Source organism: Necator americanus, chromosome II (genome assembly GCF_031761385.1).
Source record: "Necator americanus strain Aroian chromosome II, whole genome shotgun sequence".
Classification (NCBI taxonomy): Eukaryota; Metazoa; Nematoda; class Chromadorea; order Rhabditida; family Ancylostomatidae; genus Necator; species Necator americanus.
The window spans coordinates 41579657-41606641 of record NC_087372.1 but is presented as its reverse complement, the minus strand read 5'-3'; the positions used below and the strand labels follow the sequence as shown (position 1 = coordinate 41606641).

The 26985-nt window shown below is 40.8% G+C and overlaps 1 protein-coding gene across 2 annotated transcripts; it reads right to left on the bottom strand.

Annotated features, from left to right (window-relative positions):
• Window positions 1–298: 298 nt before the first annotated feature.
• RB195_021008 (uncharacterized protein) lies at window positions 299–24990 on the bottom strand (the record flags this gene model as incomplete). 2 transcript variants are annotated; one of them, XM_064189621.1, is made up of 18 exons in its annotated part: window positions 299–445; window positions 5393–5506; window positions 11121–11213; window positions 11904–11993; window positions 14417–14509; window positions 14599–14679; window positions 16766–16832; window positions 17356–17512; window positions 19123–19243; window positions 20136–20250; window positions 20645–20723; window positions 21058–21203; window positions 21257–21399; window positions 21965–22512; window positions 24188–24274; window positions 24339–24488; window positions 24547–24604; window positions 24946–24990. In XM_064189621.1, 18 exons carry the CDS (start codon window positions 24988–24990, stop codon window positions 299–301), a joined length of 2334 nt encoding a protein of 777 aa, XP_064045501.1. The 2 variants fall into 2 exon arrangements, with proteins under 2 accessions (XP_064045501.1, XP_064045502.1); XM_064189620.1 differs by lacking the exons at window positions 14599–14679; window positions 20136–20250 and adding an exon at window positions 19629–19698.
• Window positions 24991–26985: the final 1995 nt, after the last annotated feature.

The window sequence follows — 26985 nt, the reverse complement described above, 5'->3', positions numbered from 1 at the left end:
AAGACAGTTTTCCAGAGGAGGCATGACACATGTATTTGCAGAGGGTTACCAATTAGCGGCCCTCTTTCAACGTTCATTTTGGATTAAATCAGCCGATCCTTCTTTTTCTTCGATGTAGAGAACCTATTGCCAGTTGTTTCCAAATTATAGTTTTCTTGCTTCCTGCATTTCACACCGCTTCGGTCGGAACCGCGTAGTTTTTTTTTTTGTCTGTCTGAATTACTGAGAGATGTGTCTTATTAATTAATTACTGAGATGTATTCTTTGGAATTTGCAAATAAAAGTAGTTATTTATTATTCAAAGATCCTGATATGGAGCGTTATGAAATGGATGGGCAGGTAGGACGTCGAAACCTGTATCTTGACGTACACCATTGGTTTGCATGGAATCGTATATAATCCCACATGGAACGGAGTAAAGACCAGCATGTATTATTGAAAACAGCTGAAAGTGAATGGTCGTACTTCTGAAAATAGTTAGTTGCTACATAGTTTTGAAAATGATTAAAATTATTGAAGATAGGTTATTAGGAAGAAGAGAATTCATCATTATTCTGGTTGGGTAGAGATATAGTGATCATCCTTGCAACAACGCTGTCTTTCCTTTGGTGCGTTTTTCAACAGTTCCTACCATAGGTATAATCAGCACAGCTGCGCGGTATTTTCTGAGGATAGTCGCGACCTCTGTATGCATCTCATTACTACATATGTATGTATTGCTATAGTTTCATGTAAGTTGTGCAGGATTTTGCTAAGTTCATTTGACCCCAATTGTCAAATTATTGCAACAACGAATGAAGGATAAAATGTTTGATGTTTCGGGTTCGAACCTTCGATCGATCGTGCAGACAGCAAAACCTCTTACCGACTGCGCTACACGCCTGAGCCTTTTACTGCAATTCGTAGTAGTTGATGTTTTGGAAAGCGTGTTAGCCTGTACAATGACTTGCGGGGCAAGTCGATGTTTCAAGTAATTGTTTTCAACCTCTCAGACAAGTCTTGTACCAAACTATCGATTCTGAAGGACGAAAGGCTGGATCGCCTTTAGGGCGGAATCGATCATGCTGCAGCCATAACGGAACTTCTTACTGACAGTTGGTAAGAGGTTTCACCGGTGTTGATAAATTAGTGTTTTTATCGCCACACACTTGCGTGTCACTGCATAGAGGAAAGTTGCACGTTCATAAACCTCAAACGATTCTGAATTGAAATGAACGTGGTGGTACATCCCGAGCGGATTGATTAGTGCTAGACACTTTATCCTTTTTACCGCAATAACGACATGAACAATGCAAACAACGATAATCATAGTAGGGTCAAAACGACGGTGTTGTTACGTAAGCGGCTGCGCTCGAAATGGTGTGGTGGAGCGTAGCTGTTAGGATCGTGGTGAGTGTCTCGCTAGTACCATTCCTCGCTGTAGTTGGCGATGATCTCATCTCGATTCCAGCGCTGCCTGCATCCTTTCGCTTCAAGCACAGCCCCTTACGCAGCTGCATCGTGCTTCAGGTCGTTCTGACCCTGTTACGCCTAAATGAATTTCTAGTTGTTCATTGAACCTGTAACTTGTACAGCGTTGCTTTTGCAGCTCTCCGAAACATTCCGAAACATGGCCATACAACGTAGAAGTCAAAAACCGTATAGTGCCTCAGTACACTCTGTCGGCGCGAAGACGTGAATATTGCTGCTGGTCTGTTCCTAGGAGTGCGCTCCAATGGCCGCCCGGTATGTAAAGACCTGCGTCCAGCACTTGGGGCTCCGGTTTTACTTTGAAATACTTTTTCCATACTTTTGAATTTGCACGTTCTGCGTTTAAATTTGAATTCGTACCTGGATTTGAAATATGTTTTCGTGTAATTTCGAATATGATTTGGAAACCATTTAAAGGCAGCTTACCACGAATCTGAGCTGGTGCGGATTTCAGGTGGAGTATTTGTACACGGGATAGTAGATTATGGAGAGGGGTGTGATTCCGTCCATTTCTTCCTAATTGCCGCAAACAACGGCCCGGAAGATGCGCGCGTGCACGAGGCTGGCGCGCTCCAGTCGGACTCGTTGTAGAAAATAGCGCCCCTGAACGCTCGAAGCCGCATCTTTCAGGCCGGTTTTTTCTACGCCAATTAGGAAGAAATGGAGGGAATCACCCTTCTCACCATAATCTACCATCCCGTATACGAATACTCCACCTGAAATCCGTACTCTCTCAGATTCGTGGTGTGATGCCTTTAAAATCCAAAAAAAAAACTAGTAGGTGATCTTACTCACCTGCTAGTTTTTTTTGGCGCGCTCCAATCGAACTCCTTGTGGAAAGTAGTGCGCCGGAACGCTCGAAGCCGTATCTTCCGGGCCGTTTTCTACGGAAATTAGGAAGAAATGGACAGAGTCACCCTACTCTCAATAATCTACGATCCCATATACGAATACTCCACCGGAAATCCGTACCACTCCAGGTTCGGGGGGGGGGGGGGGATACCTTTAAACTCTATGATCGCCCTCTTGTGGACGCGGCGCGTCCACACAAAAGTGGAGCATTGCAACTGATTTAGTTGGAAAGACCGTCTTCCACGCCGTTTTTTTTACAACGATTAAGGAATGATGAGCGGAGGCACGCTCATTTCGTAATCTACAACTAGAACACTATACCTTGTCTGGGGATTCCGTACCACGTCAATTTTGTGTTAAAGGAACTGACCTCAGTTGAAAACTATGTTTCCATAGAAATAACCTCTTAACCAATCCCTTTATCACTGTGTATGTATTGCATTACTTGTCGTATTACTCATGCAGTTGGTGTTGTTGTGTAGACAAGTAACAACGTTGTAGTAGTGCTACTAAGCATAAAACATGTGCTGTTGTTATAGTGCAGTATTTGGGTAGTGTGGAGGATCCTGCAGAGACGGGACTTAGCCCGGTGTGAGGAATGGAGGGCAGCTCAGAGGCCCTCAGAAAAGGGAGTTGATGTAGGAGCTTAGAATCTGGCCCCGCCCTCACATGGGTCTATGGAAGGGCTTATGCCATCCGCTGACTTAGCTCCCAGCTCTTTCGGAACCAAGCAGCCATGTCCAAGTCATACCCACCGATTTCCGCCACCCTTTCTTGATGCGGACCCAGGGCACAACAAACTAAGTGCAGATGATATGCGGAAAAGTGATTGCTCATGTTGAGTTCGTTGTTTCAATTGTAGGATCCGCTGCACCACTCTTTCTCTCGATTCTTCACAAGCGTTCAGTAGTCAAATTCCAACTGCGCATACAAGTGCTGAGAATGTTTTTTTGACATGTAGGATGATGATTAATTTGATTTCTTCCTAACAAGAATGTAAAATCGCCCCTTTGGAAGTAAACAGAAATAATCAGCATTTCGTCAAAAAAGAGGTGCTCATCCTAAATTTCTGTTTTTTTTTATCTGATTTCTTATCGTTCTTTGATCATCCTCTCATCAAACACGAAGTTAATGCGAAGTGATCCTATTGTTAATGTAAATGTAAGGTAGTAAAGTAAGTAGTGTTGTTGTAGGTCTTATCAAAATCTGGTTAACGCATGTTTCGATCCATAGTGGAGGTGTTTTAAAGGCATGACCCCACGAATCTGGCGTGCTTACAGTGATGCAAAGAGAGATGAACGGAACCACCGCTGTATGCATAATCTACGACCCGATTTAGGTATACTCCAACAATAATCCATACCACACCCGATTCGTGATGTGATGCCTTCAAACTCGTTCAAAATCCGCATTGTTGACAGGCACCACAGAACACCTATTTGTTTTTCATAGATAGCAAAACAACTATTAAAGAACTTCAGCGTTATATGTTAAAGGCAGCATACCACGAATCTGAGGTGGTGCGGATTTCAAGTGGAATATCCGTATACGGAGTCGTTGATTATGGAGACGGCGGTAGTTCCGCCCTGCTCTCCCTGCATTACTGCAAACAGCCGCCTCCAGAATGCTGTAGTGTACGACACCATCTATTGCGACGCTCCAATCCTCGCGCCGCCTTCGATCTACGATTCGTCCAAAATCAATTCGGACTGCCCCGATGGGCAGTAAGGGACGCTTCGCGTGTAAGGGTGGCGCGCTGCAATAGAAATCGTCGTACAAAACAGCATTCAAGGGCCGGCTGCTTGCAGTGATTCAGGGAGATGAGCGGAACCACCCCGGTCTCCATAATCTACGACCCCGCATACGGATACTCCACCTGAAATCCGTACTAGGTACAGATTCGTGGTATGCTGCCTTTAACCGATACGCAATGTTTAGCTGTGGGTGACTTCTATTTCCTGGACGTGTATTGGTTTGACATCCAGTCGCAGAATTATCTGTACGGAGGATTTTGATTGAAGAAGGGTAGGAGGAGGGAGGGGGCGGGGGGATATTTCTGTACAAAAAAGTCCAAAGATGAAGTGAAAGTAGTGCGTGGTTATTTTCTTAGAGCACCATATATTGGGGAAAACTAATGCTTTAGCTGCTCTTTCGTAGAATTTACTAGCGTGCATGCTGTACGATTTCATTTCCACATACGTGAGGAACCTCACCAGCTTTGAGTCAATTTGCTCGCAATGCACCAATTCCACTTTAACTCATAATTACTTGGAGTTTCTGAACGCGTATTCGGTCTATACAACTGCTTACAAGTGCGAACCGAGGTGCTAATTCTGTTTACATCTTCCCAAGTAAGTCCGGTTTATCTATATTTATATATAACTAGTTCATCTATCCCGGAAGATGGAATGCCTGGTTGACTTCAGAGCAATTTTGATCGTTTGTTTTGCTTCTAGGAAATCTCCATGATTTTAGCTTGCGGGGATTCAATGCTTGACCTTTTTATGGCGTAATTATGTATGACTTTTCCAGGTCAGTGGCTTTTCCTGACTCAGAAATTAACCTCGTGTAAACTATGATCTTGGAGGTAAGTTGATATCTCAGAAGAGCATTAAGAGCAAAAAGGAATAAAACTAATGGAAGGAGAGATTGTTGGCAGTGTGTAATCCTAGTCATGCACTACCATATGGGAAAGAAGAAAAATCAGAGAAAACAAAAAAAAAGAAGTCTGCAGGTTTTCCTTTCTACTAGGGAGAACCCAGTACACGTTTTCACTGATAAACCGTGGTAAGCGCAGCGTCAAACAAACCCTTTAAGACAGGTTTTATGCCGACTGTCATTCAATGATCGTGGGAGTAAGAGCGGAACCCAGATAGAAGTGTTCACCAGCGTGTCAGAAACTAAAATTGGTCGTACACATTTACCAGACTTCAAATTGTTTCGTTCCATTGATTCAGCTGTATAGTTTTGCTGCGAAATGAAATGAAGAAGAAGATATTTCTCAGAAATGCAAATCTGGGATTAAAAGCAACTCGTTTCAACACTGGTTTTTTTTCTGAAAAATACTCACTCCTGTCGCTATGTAACCAGCCGACGTGCCGCCAAGATGACCATTTGCAAAACCGAAGGAAAGCCACACAGAAACAACACTCAGCACGGCAAAAACGAAGGAATAAATGAGCTCCTGAAAAGGAGTGCTAAGCTTTATGCTTCTTTCAATTTTGTTATCTTACTGTTGAATAATATTAATAGGTGTCAGAAAAAAAGCCAATACATGTACGTCTTCATCACTATCCTTGAGCAAGTAAACTCTTATAAACAGGGTCAATTGTGGTGATAGAACACGACCCTCTCCCTCTCCATTCTTCTTCTTCTCCTTCTGCTCCAACGTTCCTGTGACAGAGGACAGTTCTATGTAGGTTGCCGCCAATTCAACATTTTGGAAATTTCATGTGTTTCGAAAAAGAAAAATTGAAAATCAACCGAGGAACAAGTGGGAAATGAGGAAATCGGTAACTGTCAGAAGCAAAAGAATATCGAGTAGTAGATGGAGCAAATTTGCTGAAATGTTGTTGAAATATTGATATTGAAATATTATTATTTTTATTCTACTCTCTTTACATTCTAGAATCTGTTTAACATTTTTAAATGCTGATTAAAGGAAATAATACGACCAAAAAAGAGAACAATGACAATGAAAAAGACAACGACACAGATTCGATACTCCATTGAGCCAAATTTTTGCAAAAAAGATAGAAGTTTGAAACCACTTCCAAAAACTGAATGATTTAATTACATCTAGTGTTCAGAGGGTTGAAGGCATCACCCCACGAATCTGAGGTGGTACGGATTTCAGGTGGAATACTCTAATACGGGATAGTAGATTATGGAGAGGGGAGTGATTCCGTCCATTTCTTCCTAATTGCCGTAGAGAGCGATCCGGAAGATGCGGCGCGTGCACAAAGCTGACGCGCTCCAGTCGGACTCGTTGTAGAAAATAGCGCCCCTGAACGCTCGAAGCCGCATCTTTCAGGCCGGTTTTTTCTACGCCAATTAGGAAGAAATGGAGGGAATCACCCTTCTCACCATAATCTACCATCCCGTATACGAATACTCCACCTGAAATCCGTACTATCTCAGATTCGTGGTGTGATCCCTTTAAAATCCAAAAAAAAACTAGCAGGTGATCTTACTCACCTGCTAGTTTTTTTTCTGGATTTCTAATGAGACAAAAATGTGAAAAGTGCCATTTTCCCATTTTTATCCCATCAAAAATTTGGAAAAACGGCGCTGGAAATTTAGTGATGAAGCATCCGATAGAGGAGATCCGGATACAACATACTGCAGGATACTATGCTTCGTACTAAGTTTCTCTGAGTTATTGAATTTTATTCAAGATCACACACTTTTCGGTGCGTGAGCAAAAATTGGGATTTTGGTAGGTTTTCCCATTACAGAATAATGGGGTGGCATTTTGAGAAATCATTCAGAAACACCAATATTACTGTTTTTTAGACTAATCCTTCTTCTCTGGAGGACAAAGGATCTAAAATTTTTCTGTCGGTTCTCCTATGAGGAAGTTATTCGCCATCTTCCAGAGCTAACAATATGGACAAAATCTGATCTATTTTGATCACTAAATTCCAAAAAAATCCACTTTTAAACTGCTTAACACTGCGTTTAGTTAAATTCGTCATCTTTTAGAAGTGGTTTCATTTTTCGAACTCTTACATGGTTTTACTGAGCCGGGTGTCGAACCTACGAAGCCTCATTGTTACATTGCCAAACATTATACATTTTAAAAACAAAATGTCGATACTATTCTATGCCGAAAACTAAAGGTGATATTTATGTAGTCATTTAATATTATTTTACGTAATATAGTGCATATGATTATCTAATATAGTATACTAATTACTTAATATTAATTACTACGTAATATTTTGTCATGATTATCATGCAACCCTCCATTGACCACCATCACACTCTTGACCCTGCTTATGCGAAGCCGATAGTCAATGGAATGCTGTTAAGCAATAGCGATAGTCAATAGAATCCTGTTAATATTTTGCCCAAAACGATTACCGCATCTATAATAAGAGAAGAAATCCGTCGTCGACGTTTCATTATGCATAGAGAGATACAAAAGAGATGTTGGCAAATCGATATGTCCGGGAAGAAGATAGAAAGTAGCCTATAATTTGTGTCCTGTTCCAGTTTCCTACAGTGTCTTAGTGCAAACTTTCAGCAGAATCGTCAATCAATTGATATTTGTATTTCGAACATGCGGATTCATATACAGATTTTCGTACTACAGATAATCGTTGGTATCTTCCGGATACCTTATTTCCCCTTCCTCTGTGACTGCATCAGGGGAATTTCTCGACAGATTTTTTTCTACTAGTTCGCTGTGGGACAAGCTACATACAGATGAATGTCGATGTCGATAGATGATGACTGCGTCAATCCGATGAAGCAAATGTTTGCACCTATAAGATTGACGAAATAAAAGCGCGTAAAACGGGTTGCGTCCGAAATGACCCAACAAAGCAACGTTCCACAACCATAGTAGTGTTGACATTTAGAGCTACATTTCGACAACCTTATGCGTGTGCGACACCGCTTCCACTTTAATTCAGAATCTCTTGAGGTTCACGAACGTGTAACTGGCCTATACAATGACATGCGGGGCTAGCCGATGTGTCAAAGTCAGTGTTTTTCATCCTTCCAGACAACTGGTAGCAGTTTATCGACCCCGGAGGGATGAAAGGCTTAGTGAGCACTAGGACGGATTCGAACCTCCGATCGACCGTGCGAGCAGCGGAACCTCTAACCGCTGCACTACACCTGGCAGGCTTCTGAGTATTAGAATTGTAATAAGCATTTTGCTGTGATTTCGCTGTGAAATTTACTAACTGCGTTCCGAATTCTGCCAACTACTGAAAAGCACACGAATATTTAGCCAAACGCTTCTTTTGAACTGTCCCAAACCCATCCTTTCGATATTCGGTAAAAGATCGCATAAAAACGATACCTCTTCACCGCCGTTCAATATCTTGCAAGAGTTTTTGGGTAAACTAGTAATCACTCGCAAAAATTACTGAGATGTTCGTTTACCATTTCAGTCCAGAATTTTTGCTCCAAGTTAAATTAATTATGTTCAGATTACTATTTTCCACACGTCATTTGAAGAACGCACTTTATCCAACTCTGTAGTATTTCCTTATAAAATACTTTTGCCCTGCAGCTGTCTAAGCGGATTTTTTCCCATGCATTTGAACTCCATTATTACCATTCGAAAATGGCGCTCATTTCTCCTATTTGTATATCACAGTTGATCGAAAATCGGAAAAAGGTAGAACTGTTGTACGACTTCCCAAGAGAGCCGACCACAGACACTTAAGGAAGTTAATGCAGAATCGGCCTAAAATCACGCTTTAGCACACTCGAAATTAAAATTTACTGCTTAACTATCCATCGAAACTTGTTCTCCAACATACAACCCAGGCAACAGATCTGACACATCTACGAGTTCAATGGATGCACGTTGAAGGTCTCAAGAAGACCTACATCTACTTTTATTCATCTAGGCGCAGGCATAATCTATAAGTTGCAGTTGTTTTTGGTTGACACGTTGACCAAATGTTGGTCACGCCATTGCTTTGTTTTATTTCCACTTCAAATTACGCCAGACTATTGTCGATTTCTGAAGCCAACTAGACGAATGAGCTTTTTCGGATTCCATCGGCCCCAAGTCAAGAAGGTGCCATGGATGGAAAGAGTCGGAAGCGGTGTCGAAGTGTAGGATAGCTAACTGCATAGGATCTGAGCAACAGTGGTCTGCTAACGATGAACACCCAATCAGTCACGACACGGCTAAGGCGAAAGCCATGACATGTAATCTTGAATTGGTTCCTGGAACTCGTGACTGGTATCTTTTTGTTGAAGGGAAGAGTGACTGTATTTCCCCAGAAATCAAATGTTATTTTGTTGATCCACATTGAATGGATGATCTACATCATCTCAGGAATCGTACACGGGGGAAGGAATTTCGGTTATTTCGCGCTAATTACACCATATCCACGTCATTGTATTGTCGTAGTAATGAACAAGTCTTGCTCGCGTTCTCGCAAATGCCTTAGTAGCGTTCACTTTCCTTTTAGCGCTTGCAGCGCTCAATCATTTTCGAGATCATCTTGTAACTAACGACTCAACTTATCTCTCATACCCTCAACTAGATTGAACCCTCCAGAATTGATTTACGTGCGTTATGTAGACCAGGGCTCCACGAATTGTTGTTTAAAGGCATCACCCCACGAAACTGAGGTGGTGCAGATTTCAGGTGGAGTATTCGTATACGGGATGGGAGACTATGGAGAGGGGGGGGGGGGGTGATTCCGTCCATTTCTTCCTAATTGCCGTAAAAAACGGCCCGGAAGATGCGGCGCCACACAAAGCGCTGGCGCGCTCCAGTCGAACTCTTTGTAGAAAATAGTGCGCCAGAGCGACTGAAGCCGTATCTTCCAGGCCGTTTTTTACGGCAATTAGGAAGAAACGGACGGAATCACCCCCCCCCCCCCCCCGCCTCTCCATAGTCTCCCATCCCGTATACGAATACTCCACCTGAAATCTGCACCACCTCAGATTCGTGGGGTGATGCCTTTAAGAGCGACGACTAACGCCGGACATCAGACTTGTGGTGCACGCTTCGTCCGCCTTCGCTGATCAATAAAAATTAAATGTAGTGGCATTTTAAAATTAAATTTGTACATTTTCTAATCTAAGCATTCATGAAATGATGATGGATTGAAGTGATGATTTCATTGTTGGCTTCCTCAGGGCGTTGGTTTTACATTTGGAGTATTCAAAATTGTTTTTACGGCTACATGTATTCCACAACAATTAGACTAGAATAGTGTACTAACATGAAATGATATTAACGTCATCATCGTACTGTTATATTACCACATTGTTACCCATTTTATCTCTCTCTCTCTCTCTCTCTCTCTCTCTCTTCCTTTTTCTTTTTTTTTTTTTTTTTTTTTTTTTTTTTTCTCTTTTTTTTTTTTTTTTTTTTTTTTTTTTTTTTTTTTTTTTTTTTTTTTTTTTTTTTTTCTCTCCTTTTTTTTTTTTCTCTCTCTCTCCTCTCTCTCTCTCTCTCTCTCTCTCTCTCTCTCTCTCTCTCTCTCTCTCTCTCTCTCCCCCCCCCCCCCCCCCCCCCCCCCCCCCCTCTGGTACCGGCGCGCCGATTCGCAGCTATGAGAACCGCTCCACTCCATTATTACTGTCATTGGCATAAGCGCACCAATTTGACGCCGTGAAACCCACCTCTGTCAATTTTATCGCATTCTGACACCAGCGCACCATTTCGACGCCACAGGACCCGTTCCACCCCCACACACCAGTTTGACGTTTTAGAACACTCACTCTCACTTCTTTCTGGAATTTCGTGACACACACAAACACACGTAAATGAATAAGTCTATTATATAGCATGATTATTTGTAGGATTGCGAAAGCTCTAAATCTATTCCGCTACTGATTGCATTAAGCGTAGGCAGGCCCACCACTTGCGCGCAGTGGAATCACAATCATGATTCGTGAGGTGTGAGGTCGTGTTTTTTACATGGTCCTTATCAATTGAATTTCATTTTGTGCAGCGCCGTCGCCAACATCACGGTGCTCACTCCTAAGCTGCGATATGATGCAGCTTTACGCAAAGCAGGCGCGTCAAGTGCTAAATTTACACTTTTCACTCACAAGTTTCATACAACAAACAGGAAGAGATAAGGACTCACCACAAGGTTCCAAGCAATAGATCCGTTTGTTAAACTATCCATTATCGAGTCTTGCAAGCCAAGTGCGAAGATTACAGTAGCAGAAGCGGAGATCTGCAGACAGAATAACTCACACGTGTTGTAGTCTTGCTTCTGATAATTATTGAATTACTATTATTATTAGGATTAATGTTAGCGTCACAAAGTTGTGGAACTGTTGAATGCACCATTCCTTTGCTGTGTTATTCTCGTATGAAAACTACTGGAGTCAAAGAAAACATTACTGGAGTTTTTCACGGTGATAGATAGTGTTCAATTTTTTTTTCGAGTAAAAGTTTATGCTTATTTTAGGTGAGAAATCTCGCACTTGAAGGTCAATTTTCGATTTTTGATGACGGAAAAACCAATATTATCGCATTATGGTGGGCAGGCTTCCCCAAGCAATAGCTTGTAACCAAGTGATTGGAGGGCCTCCGACTGCAAAAATAAAATACTGCATGCGAAACTTCAAGAGTTCAGCCTATAGTAATAATCAGGACTCTATCAGGTTGCAAAAGTTGTAACTCTTTCACACTTCATTGAAAATAAAGTTGGTTGGATAGCTAAGACACATACGTTTGTCCTTTGCCTCAATTTCTTAGTAAAGTGTTGTTTTGAAGTAGTTTGAAGGGAAGTTCATGTGACGACAAAAAATTCGTTTCTCCCATAAGAATTAACTTCATTTGTGACGATTTTTCCATGGGAAACAAAATATTTTCGGGTGGATTAGAAAGAGAAAACACGAATCAATGGAAGAAGACCCACCAGCAGCGAGGTGATAATTATAAACCACAAAACACCGTTCTCAGTGCCAGATGTGGACCCAACGCAAATTGCAAGAATTATAGCATTTAACTGAAATTAAAGACGTTGTTAAATCAAAGACGCATATTCCATTGACTTTTTATGAGCCATACCATAGGTGCTAAAACTGATCTATTGGCTGACATTTCGCCAAATCGCCTTCAAAGCCTGAAATGAGACCGTAGGATTCACAATCTGTCCGAATAAACGTCTATCCAACTATAGAGACGAAATTCTAACACTAACTCTACTGCGAACCCAATTTCCCAAAGTCTTTTTCTTTTGAGTGTGGTGCAGAGACGGGGGCACAATATCTCTTTAAGATTAAAAAAAAACTGGTCGAAGTTGGATACGAGCTTTAACGATCGTTAGACACTTTTCTTCGCTTTTTAGCAGCTATACATTGAGCAAGTAAAACTTGGAATTTCGTCAATTAGTTGAGTGGAGGTATGAACACCTGGACCGCTTCAAGCTTTAAAGAAGACGAAGTGTCAGCTAATAAGTCAGTTCCAGTGCTTTGCGCAGCGCTTATAACAGAATTAGTGTGCTGTTCAAATCCGAATTAGTGCGCCGAGGTTGTCGAAGGTCGAAAATGTTGACCCAAGTGGTCCATTACAGAGCAGTTTCCTAGTAGAGCTGGGTATTTGGAGAACGTGAGATGCTCAGTAGTGTGTAGAGAATGTGACTGCAATTTCGTTCGTTTATCATTTTTCCATTGCTTCAATTGGAATTCTTTTCGAGCAGCGACGGCTGCAAGCAGTGTTCTCGGAAGGTGGTCGACGTTTGTTTGTCTCCGCAACTCTTGGGGGAGTGAGCCGTCAATTCGCACACTTAATCAACAAGATCAATACCATTCATTCGAGACCGACTGTGAAGGTAACAACCAGTTCCAAAATACTTGAGGACTGATTTTGTGCAGATCAGTTCAAAGAGGAACCAACTGTATATGAATATTACTGAGTATTAACACAAACCGGAAAAAAGGTCGCGCGCATTTCATTATATAGATTTTTCCTTCTATTTTCTTTCCATTTATTTCTTGGATATAATTAGTAGGGCAGAGTAGAAGTAGGTATCAAGTACAACGATCTTGTTATATCTGTCTTCAGCAACTAAATTTTGTATATGCATGGCTCCGTGAAAAGGTTAACAACAAAAGAGAGTGTGAAGGCAAGCATTTCCGTATCCTGAAATTGAGGAGATACGGAAATCCAAGCAAAAACCTAGAGTTCGGCTTTTAGATTATGGAAACCGTAGTCTTTTTCTAATCATTGTAAAAAAAATAGAAGAAGACGCTGTTCCTTCTTACGAAATCAGCTGCAACGCGCGGCTTTTACGAGAGAGCGGTCAAAGATTAGCGAGGCCTCCTCACCAGCCTATTCAAGTAAAACAAATGAATAGGTTGCTGAGTGGACCGGAACGGGTACAATTGTACTCGTTCTAACGTAAATCATAGGGATTATAAAAGAAAAACTATAGCGGTTTCCATGCCGTTTTTAGGATAATTAGGGGTGTTTGAGCGGAGCCACGCTCATTTCCATAATCTAAACCCTGAAGTTTATGTTTTCTGTGCGGTTTCCGTAACAGTTCAATTTCGTGATAAGCCGCCTTTAACTTCATCTAAATGCTTCCAAGTCTCATATTCGGGATGTGGCGCATCAATTTAACATCCCTTTTTCTCCTCCCTGCTTCATTACATCTCAACTCCTCAAAGTTCTTTTTTTCTGTTTTGAGATTCGTACACCAATAATGTAGGGAATATCTTACTGCACCATTTTGTGACATCCAGACATGCACACAAAAAATAAGTTCGTTATCACATAACATGGTTTTAACTTCATCGAATATTAACACTGCAAGAGCAATGCTTGGTCGTTAAAATATTTGTATACAAAAGTTGTATGACTATTCGACTTCAGAAAGTGAGAATCCTCTCCTAACGTCAGTAGTTTGTTTGCTGTTAGGAGTCTGCAGAGACTGTAGTGCAACGCTCGCTATCTTTTGCACTGCTTTACGAAAAGTTTCGCTCACATTTCTAACTCAGTTCCGAGCAGGTAAATGTTTTCAACGAGGAAAGTAAATTTTAGGTCTTGCAGGCACTGCATTACTAATTTCAGAGCATTTTTACTTTAATCTTGTCTCAGCTCACTAGTATTTTCGGTTTCCTGAGATCAGAAAGTGTTTCAGAAATTTTTTATATTGCAACATAGTACCTCCGGTGATGTTTATCTCTAAAATGTTTGTTTTTTTATAAACGCTGGTGCATAGTTTTTTCTTGTGTTTTCTACCAGAAGAATGAATTTTGCACATAAAAGATACTAATCTTTTACCATAGAGTGAAAAAACACAAAAGAATGTGTAGAAGAAAGGAAAAAGCCAACAGAGTCACTGGTTATCAAGTCCCTTTAACTCCATTAGTCCTTAAAAGGATTTTTTGTGTCCCAATAAAAAAGACAAAATGAAAACAAACCTACCGTCTGCAGTGGTTTGAATATATGTGGCATCTTTAAGAAGATATTGTCAGATTGTTCAATTTGATCGCGCAAAACAGTGAAGGACATCTCGGTCTGAAAGGTACTTGAGATTAAAAATGATTAAAAAGATTAAAAATGTAAAATAGGCAATAAAGAAAGGACAACTGAATCAGAACTTATACAGAAACATCTACAGGACGTATGTGTGCGAATGTGGTGAAGGTAGCCGAAGATAAAGTGGCAGCAAAACTTTTGTAAAGCACCTAGGAATAGTTTATTTTCGAATATTTCTGAACTCCTCAGCAATATCTGCTAAGCAAAGTAAGCAAATTTGATAGACTTTTGCTGAGAAAACGACGGCGCTGCCAAGATTTGTTAGAGTTTCTCTGCCAAGTAGGAGGTATAAGTAGGAGGTCGCTATAGTCGACATATTTGTTGGTACATGATGTTTTGAAATGATGAACGGCCCTTGAACTGCTTGTCACCAATCAATTCATTGCCGCTTATCTTATACGCACGCTTATCTCCGGCCCAATACAGAGTAAACAGAAAGTGTTGTAAGCAATAAATAAGAATGGGTCACTGGAGTTCTAAATATGATAATCTCTACATAGGCAGCAATGGTGCTCATAAATCTACTATCCTGAAGTGAGATGCGTTGTGAATTCTGCATTAATGCGCTGTCGCGTCGATAGAAGATGGATCAATGGCAAGCGCATTTTTCTCTTTTATCGGTCAGACGTACATGCTCACGATAAAGAAAGGAGTAGCCAGGATCCACCTGAGATTACCTAGTCTTTGTTACATTTTAAAGGTAGTGCATCACGAAACTGACCATGCAAGTGTGTCTGTGGGAATAAATAGAGTTTGGGGTGTAGATTATGAGTATGAACATCGTCTAGCTCAATTCCTTCTAATCGCCCTGAAAAAACGACTTGGAAAACTTGGATCTTTGTACTTGAAATAGGATTCAGATGCGGTTTTGTTGGGTGGGGGTATGGGGGGGGAATCCTTATCAAAAAGGTTTAAAAAAGGGGGGCCCCCTTTTTAAGAAAAAAAAGAAAAAAAAGAAAAACCCCCCCCCATTCACCCCCCCCCCCAAAAAAAAAAAACCTAAAAAAATAAAAAAAAAAAGTAGGACAGGATGGTTTTATTGAGAAGAATTAGTTTTTTTAATTTGCTGAAGAGGATCAGGTTGACGTCGCAGATTTGATTCTTTTCAGTATGTCATCTTTTGCAGTTTGCTATTAAGAAGCTATTAAGAAGCGCGGAACATTTTGAACTGATTTTCCCGACCTCTTTGAAAACAGTCAAATGCCATTAATTAAACTGCAGACATTAGTGACGCATTCAAATGTTTCAATTTTTGATTGCATCACGCAGTGCTGGCGTTATCTTTTTACAGTGTTGTAAAATAGAATTCATAATGGAAGAAGACGGCAAGAAGGTCTGCCCGAGTGAGGTGACCATAACTTGATACTTTTGCCGATAAATTTAAGGACAAAGTGGAGGATTTGTTTTTACGCCGTCATCAAAAAATACATTGTAGGACGAAGGATATCACATTTTTTCATTTATTTAATACATGTATTAATGTGAACCTATAACTTCTGTGCTTAAAAACTGCACGCCTTCTTGGTTCTATTATTTAATTCGAGCCTGACATTGAGAAGTGATTAAAAAATAAAGTGGATAAAGTGTCTGGTGCCAATCCGCTTGGGATGCGTCATCGCGTTCACTCCAGTTCGAAATCATTTGAGATTCACAAACGCGTGCGGCCTTACAATGAATTGCGGCTCTAGCCGATGTGAGAGTTTTCAGCCTCAAGCCAACCAACTTACATCGACCCCGAAAGGACGAATTGTAGCGTTTGCAATAAAGCGGATTCGAACCTCCGATCTGTCGCGTAGACATCGGAACCTTTCACCTACTGCGCTACGTAGTTACGTATGTTCAACCTGTAGGTCTCTTATGTTTTCTTGATGCAATAACGCTTTTGTGTGTTCAAGAGTGTTGATTCATTATTTATTCATTTATACGCCTAAAACAACTATAAATACTGGTTGTTCTATTTGGGTTGGAGCGGTTGTGGCGCAGTCGCTTAGAGGTCCGCTGTAGCCTCACGATCAATGGTTCGAAGCCGTCTTAGTGCCAACCAAGGCGCGAGGTCTTCACACTAAACTATTCAAGTAAAACCAGAGTATGGGCTGCAGAAGTGACCGGAACATGTACATTCAAGGACGTCCTAACGTACCCGTGGGAACTGAAGCGGTTTCGACGCCGTTTTTTACTACTAAAAAGAGATGAGCAGGATCACCCGAATCCCACATCCTGCAATCCCATCTCTACCTTTGCTCGCGGCTCCTTACCACAGATTCGCGGTGTGCTGCTTTTGAGCCTTTTCTCTTTGAGGCCCCTAAATGTGAACCAATCTTCAACGAACTGCAGAAAATGAAAAGCGAGTCCGAATGTGCGACTCTTGCGAATATCCTGATATCTGCTTGGACAGATTCAGATTCAAATTTTATCTCATTCGACCAATAGTGTATAGCTGTTTGCATACCTTTGTAGAAGATCGATACAACCTCAAAAAAGCAAGAACCTCAAGAAAACAGGAGATGGACTACTGGCATCTCAACATCAGATGTGTGCAAACTGGATAAAGCTCGTGATGGAACGTCCAGCAACAAATATTTTAATAATTTTCATGTAATACCCGGCAAGAAGACAAGCGAAAAATCACAGATATTATAAAATGGAAGAGTTAATGAACAAAAACACTTCCACCATCCATACAGAATACAAAAGTGCATTCTTAAACTTTCATATAAAGCAGTGAAAAGGAGATAACTTCTTTGCTGTAATTGAAAGCAGAGATTCTTCTTCGCCTAGAGAAGTGAACAGGAAATGCTCCTGAAGCTAATCTACTGGGAAGTTACCACTTCGATTGAGATCTCATGTAAAGGTTTGCTCCCGCGACACCCAATGCTGCAGTTGTGAGGAACGTCGATGCAGAAATGAGAATTGCGAATCCTGCCACAGAGAAACAAAACTCGTAAGGCAACGTTGTCTCGGAGCCCAGCAGCTGAGGGATTTCTGAAAATAAAAAGTAAGACCTTCCTGAAAGGTGGAAGGTTAGGGAACTTGAGATCACCGGTTTAGACTAGGTTGATCTGCCAAGCAATTTATGTCATCTTCTCCAAAAATTCTCCCTAGTTAATCTCCTTCTTATCCGCCGAAGTCTCTGCATTATTGTCTTTTTTAAGTTCAGAAGAAAGAAAACGAGTAGTTCTCGTCTCGGAAGCTGGTATGGTGCAGGAAACAAGTCATAGCCTTTATCTAAGAAAATAGTTTGCATTTTGTTTTGGAAATTGTTGTAGAAGTGGTGTAAATGAAAAGTTTTATTTCCAAAAAAGAGGATTCCTTAGAAATTCCTTCAAAGCTGCTGAGGTCAAGGTGAGGACGCGCAAAAGCAGTTACCACTAGCATGTTCTTGAGACGCTCTTTCCACTGTTCAATTTTCTAGAACTGGAAGTTGCACATTATCATGAAGAAGAGAACCGAGAACAGAAAATGTGTTTCACAAGGATGAAAGTAGGAAATCCAATTTTTGATGCACCACTATATCGAAATTCTTTTAGAGGAAAAAAAAACTAGATCTCCGCCTGAAAGGCTAGTAGTAACTCAATATCACGCAGTTTTCGTAAATTTGCACCTAATTTGAGAACATTTAATTAACAAATATGCTTAGATTGTGTCAATATTGTTAGATTTAGAAGATCGTCAATAACTCTGAAAGAAGAGCACTCTGAGGAACAATTTTAGAAGTGTTGAGTAAGAACATTTGCTACACAAAGTGCTCGTATTTTCCCATCACTATTTTATTTGATTATTTTTACTCAGACTATCTCGAAATGAGAAACTTTGAACGCAGTGGTTTTTTTAGACCTTCTATCCATATATGGTAATTAGTTTTTGAAATACCGATTTTGAAATATAATACCGATTTTTCTTGAATGGGAGAACTTGTTGAAATTATGACTTTTGCTCGAACATTAAAAAGGTCAATATATGGTCTCAAATAATTCCTCATAATTCGGGTCATAGTTGATGTAAAGCAATTAGGTTTCACTATTTTGTAGCTGAGAATATAATTGACAAGAGTACAAATTTTCCACTCTCCAATCCTTTTCCCTTTTTTCTGGTGTTCAGATGGGACATAAATAACAAGCCTTCTACGAAACAAGTCCAAAGTATTTCTCAGTGTGCTCACAAAGTCATTATCAATTTTCTAAAGCGAATAATTTTTTCACAATCTAAGATTTTTGGTTTTAAATATTAACACCTCCACGTATAAACAATTGGAAACGTTTTAATTTAGATTTTTTGTCTCTTACGTGGAGTGCTATGTTTTTTTCATCTTCGCAAAAACTTCATCCGTAGAAAATCGAATCTGCGAGGTACAATGCTGCCTTCCGTGCCCTGGGTGTTTTAGTTACTTATCGTTTCGTGATTTTACGAGAATGGGGAGAGGTAGAGGACCAGCTTTTAGCTCATACATTTTCTTTAGCAACATCTACAATCAATTACTGACGTAGAAAAAGAGAGGCGCTCTTGGCAGATTAAAGAAGAAGAAGAAACTATGATTTTCACATGCTTATGTGTCCCTCAACGTTATAAAATATTGAGCGAGGTCCCGCTCATACCTTCAGCAACATCTGCGTCGAGAACAGTCAGCGAATTCGCGTGTAACGTCATGGACTCCCCGGCCGTAGTCACATCGCGGCGTCTTCTCTGTGGCACTTCCTTTAAGGAACAGTCGGGAGGCTGGAAACGATAGCTAGACGCCTTGAATCACACACATGCCACAATTCTGCTAAGGTGAACTTGCAAAGAAAAACAATTCTAAGTAATCATTCTTAAAGCGGCTTTTGATGGTTGTGAAAGCGAGCAAAACGTGCAGAAGACGAAAAAGAGCAATACGCATGCAGCGAGCTTTATCAAGGTTTTCTCGCGGTTTCCCTTACCAGGATGGACTCGGCTGATTTAACCTAATGTCATACTTTTTTCTTGTGTAAACTTTTCTGATATTTTGTTTAATCAATTGTCTTTCAGTAATATGTGAAGGGCTTATCTAATAATATGTATAACGGCTGGTTCGATTCTCATTAAATTAGTATTGCAGATCTATCTTTGTTTTTTCGATACTCACCGTGACTGCCGTGCAGTTCAAGTCGATTTTTGAACAGACTTTTATGGCGCACTGGAAGTCCACAGAAGATCTGAATTTCACGTCTGTTTAAAGAATTCTATTCTCCTCTAATTTTTCAATTAAACGGAGATTAGTCAAAAATTTGTGGTATTTGTGGGAACATTACTTGTCTGGAAATTTCATCATAAGTGCGTCTACTTCGGCTGTCAGCCCATCTGCGCTATATGACGGCGTGTTGAGAATGTAGCGGTCCAGAGAACATCTGCGAACGAGCTCAACATCATCCTCTTCATTGAAAAAAAGCGACATGGAAAAGAAAAACACAAAAACAGTAAGAAGAACTTCCACCGAAAGCCTGCACGTGTGTATAAGGTCTAGAGAATTAAATTTGCCTAAGTTGGCAATTCCAACTCCGATCGGAAGAAAGGTTCCACTGTTCTATTTAAAGAAGAGCCACTCATGTAATTGAGCAACTCAGCAAGAGCCAATAAAACACAGGGCACAGACTTTGTTACTGCTTTGCGAGACGTTAGGATGTGGCAACCCTTCAGGGTTGGCATGGATTGTAGAGTGTGTTGTGAAAAATCCGGGAGTGTTGAGCACATCATCTTTTGATCCTTCCCTAATCAGATATGTCATAATGTGTAGGTTTTCCGTATCTTATTGGTCTGTCGACTATTTACAAAACATAGACATTTTGTCTGTTTCATAGCCTTTCTATCATGGAGTGTTTGTGGGTATCGTCTCACTCAACCTATTCTTTTGTAGTAGTCACTAGCAAGTGCTGTCCATATGACAAGCATCAGCATAAGTTCAATCAAAAAAATTGATCGCTTCAAAATCAAGCCAACTACTTGCGCTACTAGAATAACACCGGAAATATGTTGCACCATGAATCAAGGATTCAGACGTGTTCTGCATTCTTTTGCAAACATTATGAATTTCAAATTTCTCCGTCAGGTAATAGAAAGCAATCAAGTATAATCAATTCTCCATCTCCTATTGATTTCTCTTACCCAAATTCGTCGATCACTTCGTAACGCTGGCCAGCGCCATCCTCAACGAAACACGAATGAACCATCATTGAATAGAGAGCTAAAAGTCACTATATTCCAACTGACTTTGAAGATTGAAACAGTTTCATTAAAAATGCGACAAAACAAATTGCGTTCACTTTCCCAAACTCATAGTGTTTATTTATTTACTTTAGGCGACACCTGAACGAACGATCAGTTTTATTTATGTGTTTTCCAACACACTCTTTGTGGATAAACAGAAGGAAAGATTTGTCAGATATAGCGCAATAAAACTTAAATTCTTTTCAGTCATCCCTTAATTGCACGCTTCTTAGAACAAAATCAAATAAAAAGGTGAACTGTCGAGCTTTAATGCGATGTAGAAAATGAGTACTGGCGTAGTCGCAACTCACCCGGGACCGCCGTTCTGCACGTCCATTCGTGCTTCACTCTGTCTCCCACTCGAACATTTTGGATTGTCTTGCCCTCAGCGCTTGAGATATGATATCCACAAACAGGTGGAGATGCTGTTGTGTTGAGATCCGTTGGTGCCGCCATTCTGCAAGCATATGATTATTTCCATGTGACACAGCTCAGAGCTGCATACAGTACCCTACGTCCAGGTGTGTGCTGATGCTTTTGTTTGATTCAGTATAAGCACACTGAATGTGGTAGGCCCGGTCGAGTTTGGTGATGAACGACTCATGGAACGAGATCACCGCGACGAATGAGACAACGAGAGAAGGTGGAGAAAGCTGCAAGTTTGCATGATTACAGCAGATAGAGATGATGTAGAAGTGCACTTCTGGAGTCCAGATTCCAGTTTTTTCATCCGGGTAGACAAATGCAGTCTGGCGAATATGTAGGGTGCTGCGGTTCAACAAAGATATGATTTGAGTAAGAGACTCACGCAGGAACACCTGGCAAAAAAGATGAAATGGAATGTACCGCCAACTTTCTACAACATCTTGCTTGACAATCTATAATGCCTCTTCAAGAAATTTCTATTTAGGCACTTTCGCTGTTTATAACGAAATTCCTAATTTCCCAAACGCAGTACGAAATTGTACGACGTTTTAGTTCGGCCTTGAAGTAACACTTTCTCAATGTTTGCGCAGACTTTCTAAGGATACAATGAAAAAAATAAGCGTTTTTCTTAGATTTTCGGACAACACTTCAGACAGAAGGATAGATTCGAGTTTTCAACTTCCAAAAAGGGCTCCAAAAAGTATATTTTTCAGTGCCGGTGAGGCCCACAAATTATAAGACATGGTCTCCAGCTGAATTCTATCCATAATCCACCTAACTTGTACTGCTCACCTTGCGGTCCCTTTTCGCATTACATGCTCCGAGCGGTACAGTCAACTCGACATTGTTGATATTCCTCCTCGTCCTTTCTAGTGGTTGCTTTTCTGAGGCACACGCACACGGCTCACATTTTATCGGACAATTTCCACCTACAAAACCCTGCGGTCCTGGATAATGTAGGCTCAGCAAGTCCTCTTCATCCACTGTTGGTTTTGGAGAATAAATTTTTAGATTCGGGAAGGCTGAAGGTAAAATGGATTGTTCCGAATTTGTTGACGTTTTGCTGTATGGTCTACTGAAAGCATCGATATACTGGTTTCCAGGGCGACTAACGGTGGGGTTGACACCGCCACGTCTAGACCACTTCGAATTTGTCAAATGGCCACTGCTTTTCGTGTTCTCAAAGTCGACTTCAGCAAGTTCCATTTTGTTGCTTTCAAGAGTTCCGCCGACGTTGGTGAACCGTCTGGCCTGTTCGGGGGCGAACACATGTGGGGTGTCTTGCACTTTACCTTCGTCGTTTGTTTCCCATACCGAGCTATCTAAGTGGGTCTCGGTATCTGAAAATCGGAAGTTTACTAACCGAAACTCTGCGAATCTGAAATCTTCAAACACTCTTCATTCTTTAAAGGCAGAATACCACAAAACTGACGATATTTTCATTTCTCTAGGAAAAGGTAGGATTCAAGGGTAAATTGGGAGTATAAGTGGGATTAGGCGCAATTTCCCCTGAATGCCCCGAAAAAAGCGAAAGGGACGGCCCCACCCAGTGTTTGTTCCTACGAGATTCGTTGGAACACCCACCCCATCCTTGTACACGTGCCCCATGCGCGAAGGAGCAGACAACTATCAATGAGGTCTTCCCAGCAGCCTACTCAGGTAACACCGATGGATAAGGTTCTGAGGAAACCAACAATGAAATTTCGAATCATAACCTACAATTCGAACCCATTATTTTGCTGGAGACATCCCAACATCGTCAATTTCCCTGGCTTTCAAAGTGAAAATCTAACGAGTATCTTCAAAAAACAGAAAAGAGAATAAGCAGAGCTTATCAGTTATTGCGTGAAATGATGAAAGATAGTCATTGAAACATAAATGGACACATGAATGATATGATGAATAATTCCGATGCGGATGCATAAGAGAAGAAACAACGAACACTATCCTATTATGTATAGCTTAGAGCCTCAAAGATTCATAGTCTCATCAAAATCCGCCTAACCGGTCAGGCTAGGAAGATTACATCAATTTAGCCTCCCGAAGTAATATTTGAACTGTGACTGCATGAGATTCATATGTGAATAAGCTTTGAAAAGTAACGGCATTTTTGCGGTACTACAGACAAGTACTGTGGCGCATCTTTAGGGTCCCATCAAATTTCGTAGGAACATATTATTCTAGCCGCATATCACAAATGTAGCATTCTATTTGCACTATGCAAAACCGCACATTTTATAACTAGTGTAGCACATGAGAACAAATCGTCTTTTTTTTAACAGATCTTCCTACTTAAGAGGATGCCACGTGGTGCAACGCGGCGTGTTTAGTGGAATTCTGGATCAAAGGCGGTCTTGTTTCTGCTCTTAGCCCACAGTGTAGTGACTGGGATTCATACAGGTCGACTAAAGCCATTTCCAAAAAATTAGCTTCATTTTGGTCCAATTCGAGAGTAAGTAGCAAGCCACTTTTGAGTCGAGGTTAATCATCCCAGTTCACGTAGAACTCGCAAAACGTAAGATGACATTAAAAGTTTCTTCTACTCGTGTGAAAGCCCATCTTCATTGCGAATCACGGAATTTCAAGTAAAATTGATCATAAACAAAAAAGACCAGTTCAGAAATGTTTGTGTGCAATCATACTCGTATTTAAAGAGTGCGACAGGCCTGCCACAACGCTTAACCTTCCTCTGCTTGTCAATCACGTTCTCCCAAATTTCAATACCTTAATCTAATGCGCATTGGGCTGACCTGATTGAACACACAAAGCGCCGCCACCCTTCACACGCGCATATGTACATTAGCGTTACGGTAGAAAACGGATATTATTTCCTGATGAACAGCTTTGCTGACTGATTTGTTTCAAATCTGGTGAAATTCCGGATACTGATAATGTGCTTTGCCGCAACAGCACAAACCGACCTCATAGTGTATTCGCGATTAGCGCCCTGGAGTCAACCCACTCGACAAAACTTGGCAGCGTTTCCTATTCTTTGAAATGCTCAAAAGTAGTTACCTTTACTTTCCGCATTCTCAACGCTTGATTCGAAGGTTTTGTCTCCCGATTTTAATGGACTGCCGTTTACTTGTTGGTTCTGTCGGCCTTAACCAATTGATCATTTCAGAGTAGTTATTAGGCACACAGATCACGTTTGTAGGAAGCATACCTTCTCGAGCCGCTGGGACACCATTTATATAGGACCGAACGCAGTTGCTATTCGAATATTCACCTTTGACAAAGATTTTCCCGGCAAATGGACGAGCCGTCGCGATTTCTACGTGGATACGATCACGTTCGCATGAAATCACCGGTGTACCTGAATGCTTCTAGTCACAGGATTACGATCGATTATGGCAATATATTCTGGTGCTTACCAACAACAGAGTTATCGAAACGTGATGGGTTCATTGCCTTGGTTAGAGCAGCGGAGACCTTAAGATATGTGGTATTTTATAGAGTAGGAAGGATCAGCAAGTGCCAAAGTAGTATCTTCAAGTATTTGCACCAGTTCCTATCTGCACAGTCGCCCTGCCTATACAGTGTAGTCGACGCATTGTGGAGCTCATGCGATCACGTTGACCTGATCTTGCGGTAGTCATCGTATTCAGCGTTTAAGGAGCAAAAACACTGTGGGAAAGGAGAAAGAAACTAGGACCAGTCTTCGGTACAGTTGAATAAAGAATCTGGCCGAGAAAAACGGTACTATTTCTGGGGGTTCGGCCCATCAAGTACCGGTTAAATCTTTGCTCTCTTCGGAGATCGCTTATTTATACCTTCTGTGTAGCGATAACCGTCGAACCTGTACCGCACTTTGTCATCTTTGCAGGCCTAGGTTGGCTGGCAGTCCATCCGGATCTTCTTTGCAACAAAGATATTGCGGTAACATCGTAATACTATTGTAGAAAAGAGGCAGCGCATCAGCTAACGATGGCAACAAGAGTACACTGAGACAGTTAGTGTCGATGTCTGCCCCTACTAACATGTTATTGGGACCAAAAATCCTATCACTGACAAAGAATTCCACTGAACCACCATCTACATAAGGCACTACACACCTTCGTCTGATAAAATTATTTCCATTTATTGTTGCAGTGCACGGTGGAGCACTTCGACCAAACAAAATGTCGAAAAAAAACTGATATTCAAGAGGATGAGATTCGCTTCTTGATTGAACCGTATTTTCGGTTATGTTGACAGAATATCTCTAAATGGCAAATTTTTTTCAGCAAAGAGGACTGAAGAAGGCCAAAAAAGTTCAGAATTTGAAGGAGTTCTTTTAATTAAGTCCAATGTTTAAACTTTGCCTCAGTAGCCATGATATTTCAGTCGCGCAGAAGAAAACGTTTTTGCTTTGACGATTGGTAAGCAGAAGTATGCATTACTGCAGACTTGCTTGGGAATTGCTGTTGATTCTTTGAACTCCATTCCGTTTACTGGTTCGAAGGACAATGAAGCCTCACTAGCACACTTAACTGTCTTCCCTCTAGATTTCCTCCCCATTACACATTACATCAGCTACAGTTCTACGATAGAATTCGAGCATAAAATGAAATTGTAATCTGGAAGTAAAAGAATTGTCATTGTTCGAGTGCAATGATGAGGGGAAAACGAAAGAAAACAAGCTCAATTGGGTTACAGTAGAGAAAACGGAAAAAGTGCTTCGGAGCTCCAAATAAATTAACAATGGGATCAATTTGCAGTCCAAAAAGTTAATGCAAATCATAGTACACAAGAACATTTGGGAATTTGCCTTTGAATAAGCTTAAAATTTTAGTTAAAGGTCTAGTACTTGCTCCAGTCCATATTTTCACATTTTCTTCCCCATTCAGTAGCACTAATCCGAAGTCAACTCAAGCGACCTTGAACCAACTGACGAAATGAGACCCTCGCTAGCTCCCATAGGAGTGCAGTGCTGAGTATGGGTCCCACCGCACCACTCCGAGTGCAGCCGATAACGTAATTGGAAAGGGTTCAGGTAGCTCTGGCTGCGACTACAATTCTAATTATCCGTTTACATTACATTATACATTACATTGCATCATATGTATTAATTAATTCTTGCAATAACGTCGCACTGCGATTAGCAAAAAAGTGTTGCCAATCAGAGAATGAGATCAGAGATAGCCATCCTCATAGGCGTTTAATTTAGACCGCATTGTAATTTAGTTACAAAACGGTCACTCCAACTATTGAATGAGAAGGCAGCTGGCGAGAAAACTTCGGTTCCCTTGTCTTGAGGATTATTGAGGCACCGTAGTGGTTCCACTACTATGCCATTAAAAACTAAAGAATATCCTTTTCTGAGATTTACATCTCAAGACAAAGTCATTTATTTTCTCGGATAACACTTATTTCTAATGTGAATCGCAGGAAAAACACGAAAGGGTTGAAGACTATTTTGTGAAAATAACTTACAATTGTTACCAAATGAGTTGTGACTCTTCTTCTTTTCTTTTCTTGTAGAATTTTCAAGAAATAAAACATAATATGAGACAAAATATGTTTGTGATCGTGCATCACGAGTTGGGTCTTTTTTTGACACAACGGCGGCAGAACGAACTTCCCATTTTTTTGAAAAAAATTTTCATTTAAAAAAGATCTGATCTATTGTAATTCATTACTGAGTCTCTCTGAAGAAACGACAACAGAATCACAGTAGTCATCAGCACAAAGAGTACACAAGAAAAAATTTCCTTTTTAGTCCCAAATGTTTTCACAAAGTTTTGGGTGCTTTTCCTTGATAATGTCATCAACAACTTGAAAGTATTTGCTGCTCGAGATCTGTGCCAAAGTTTGATTCGCAACTGCGACTC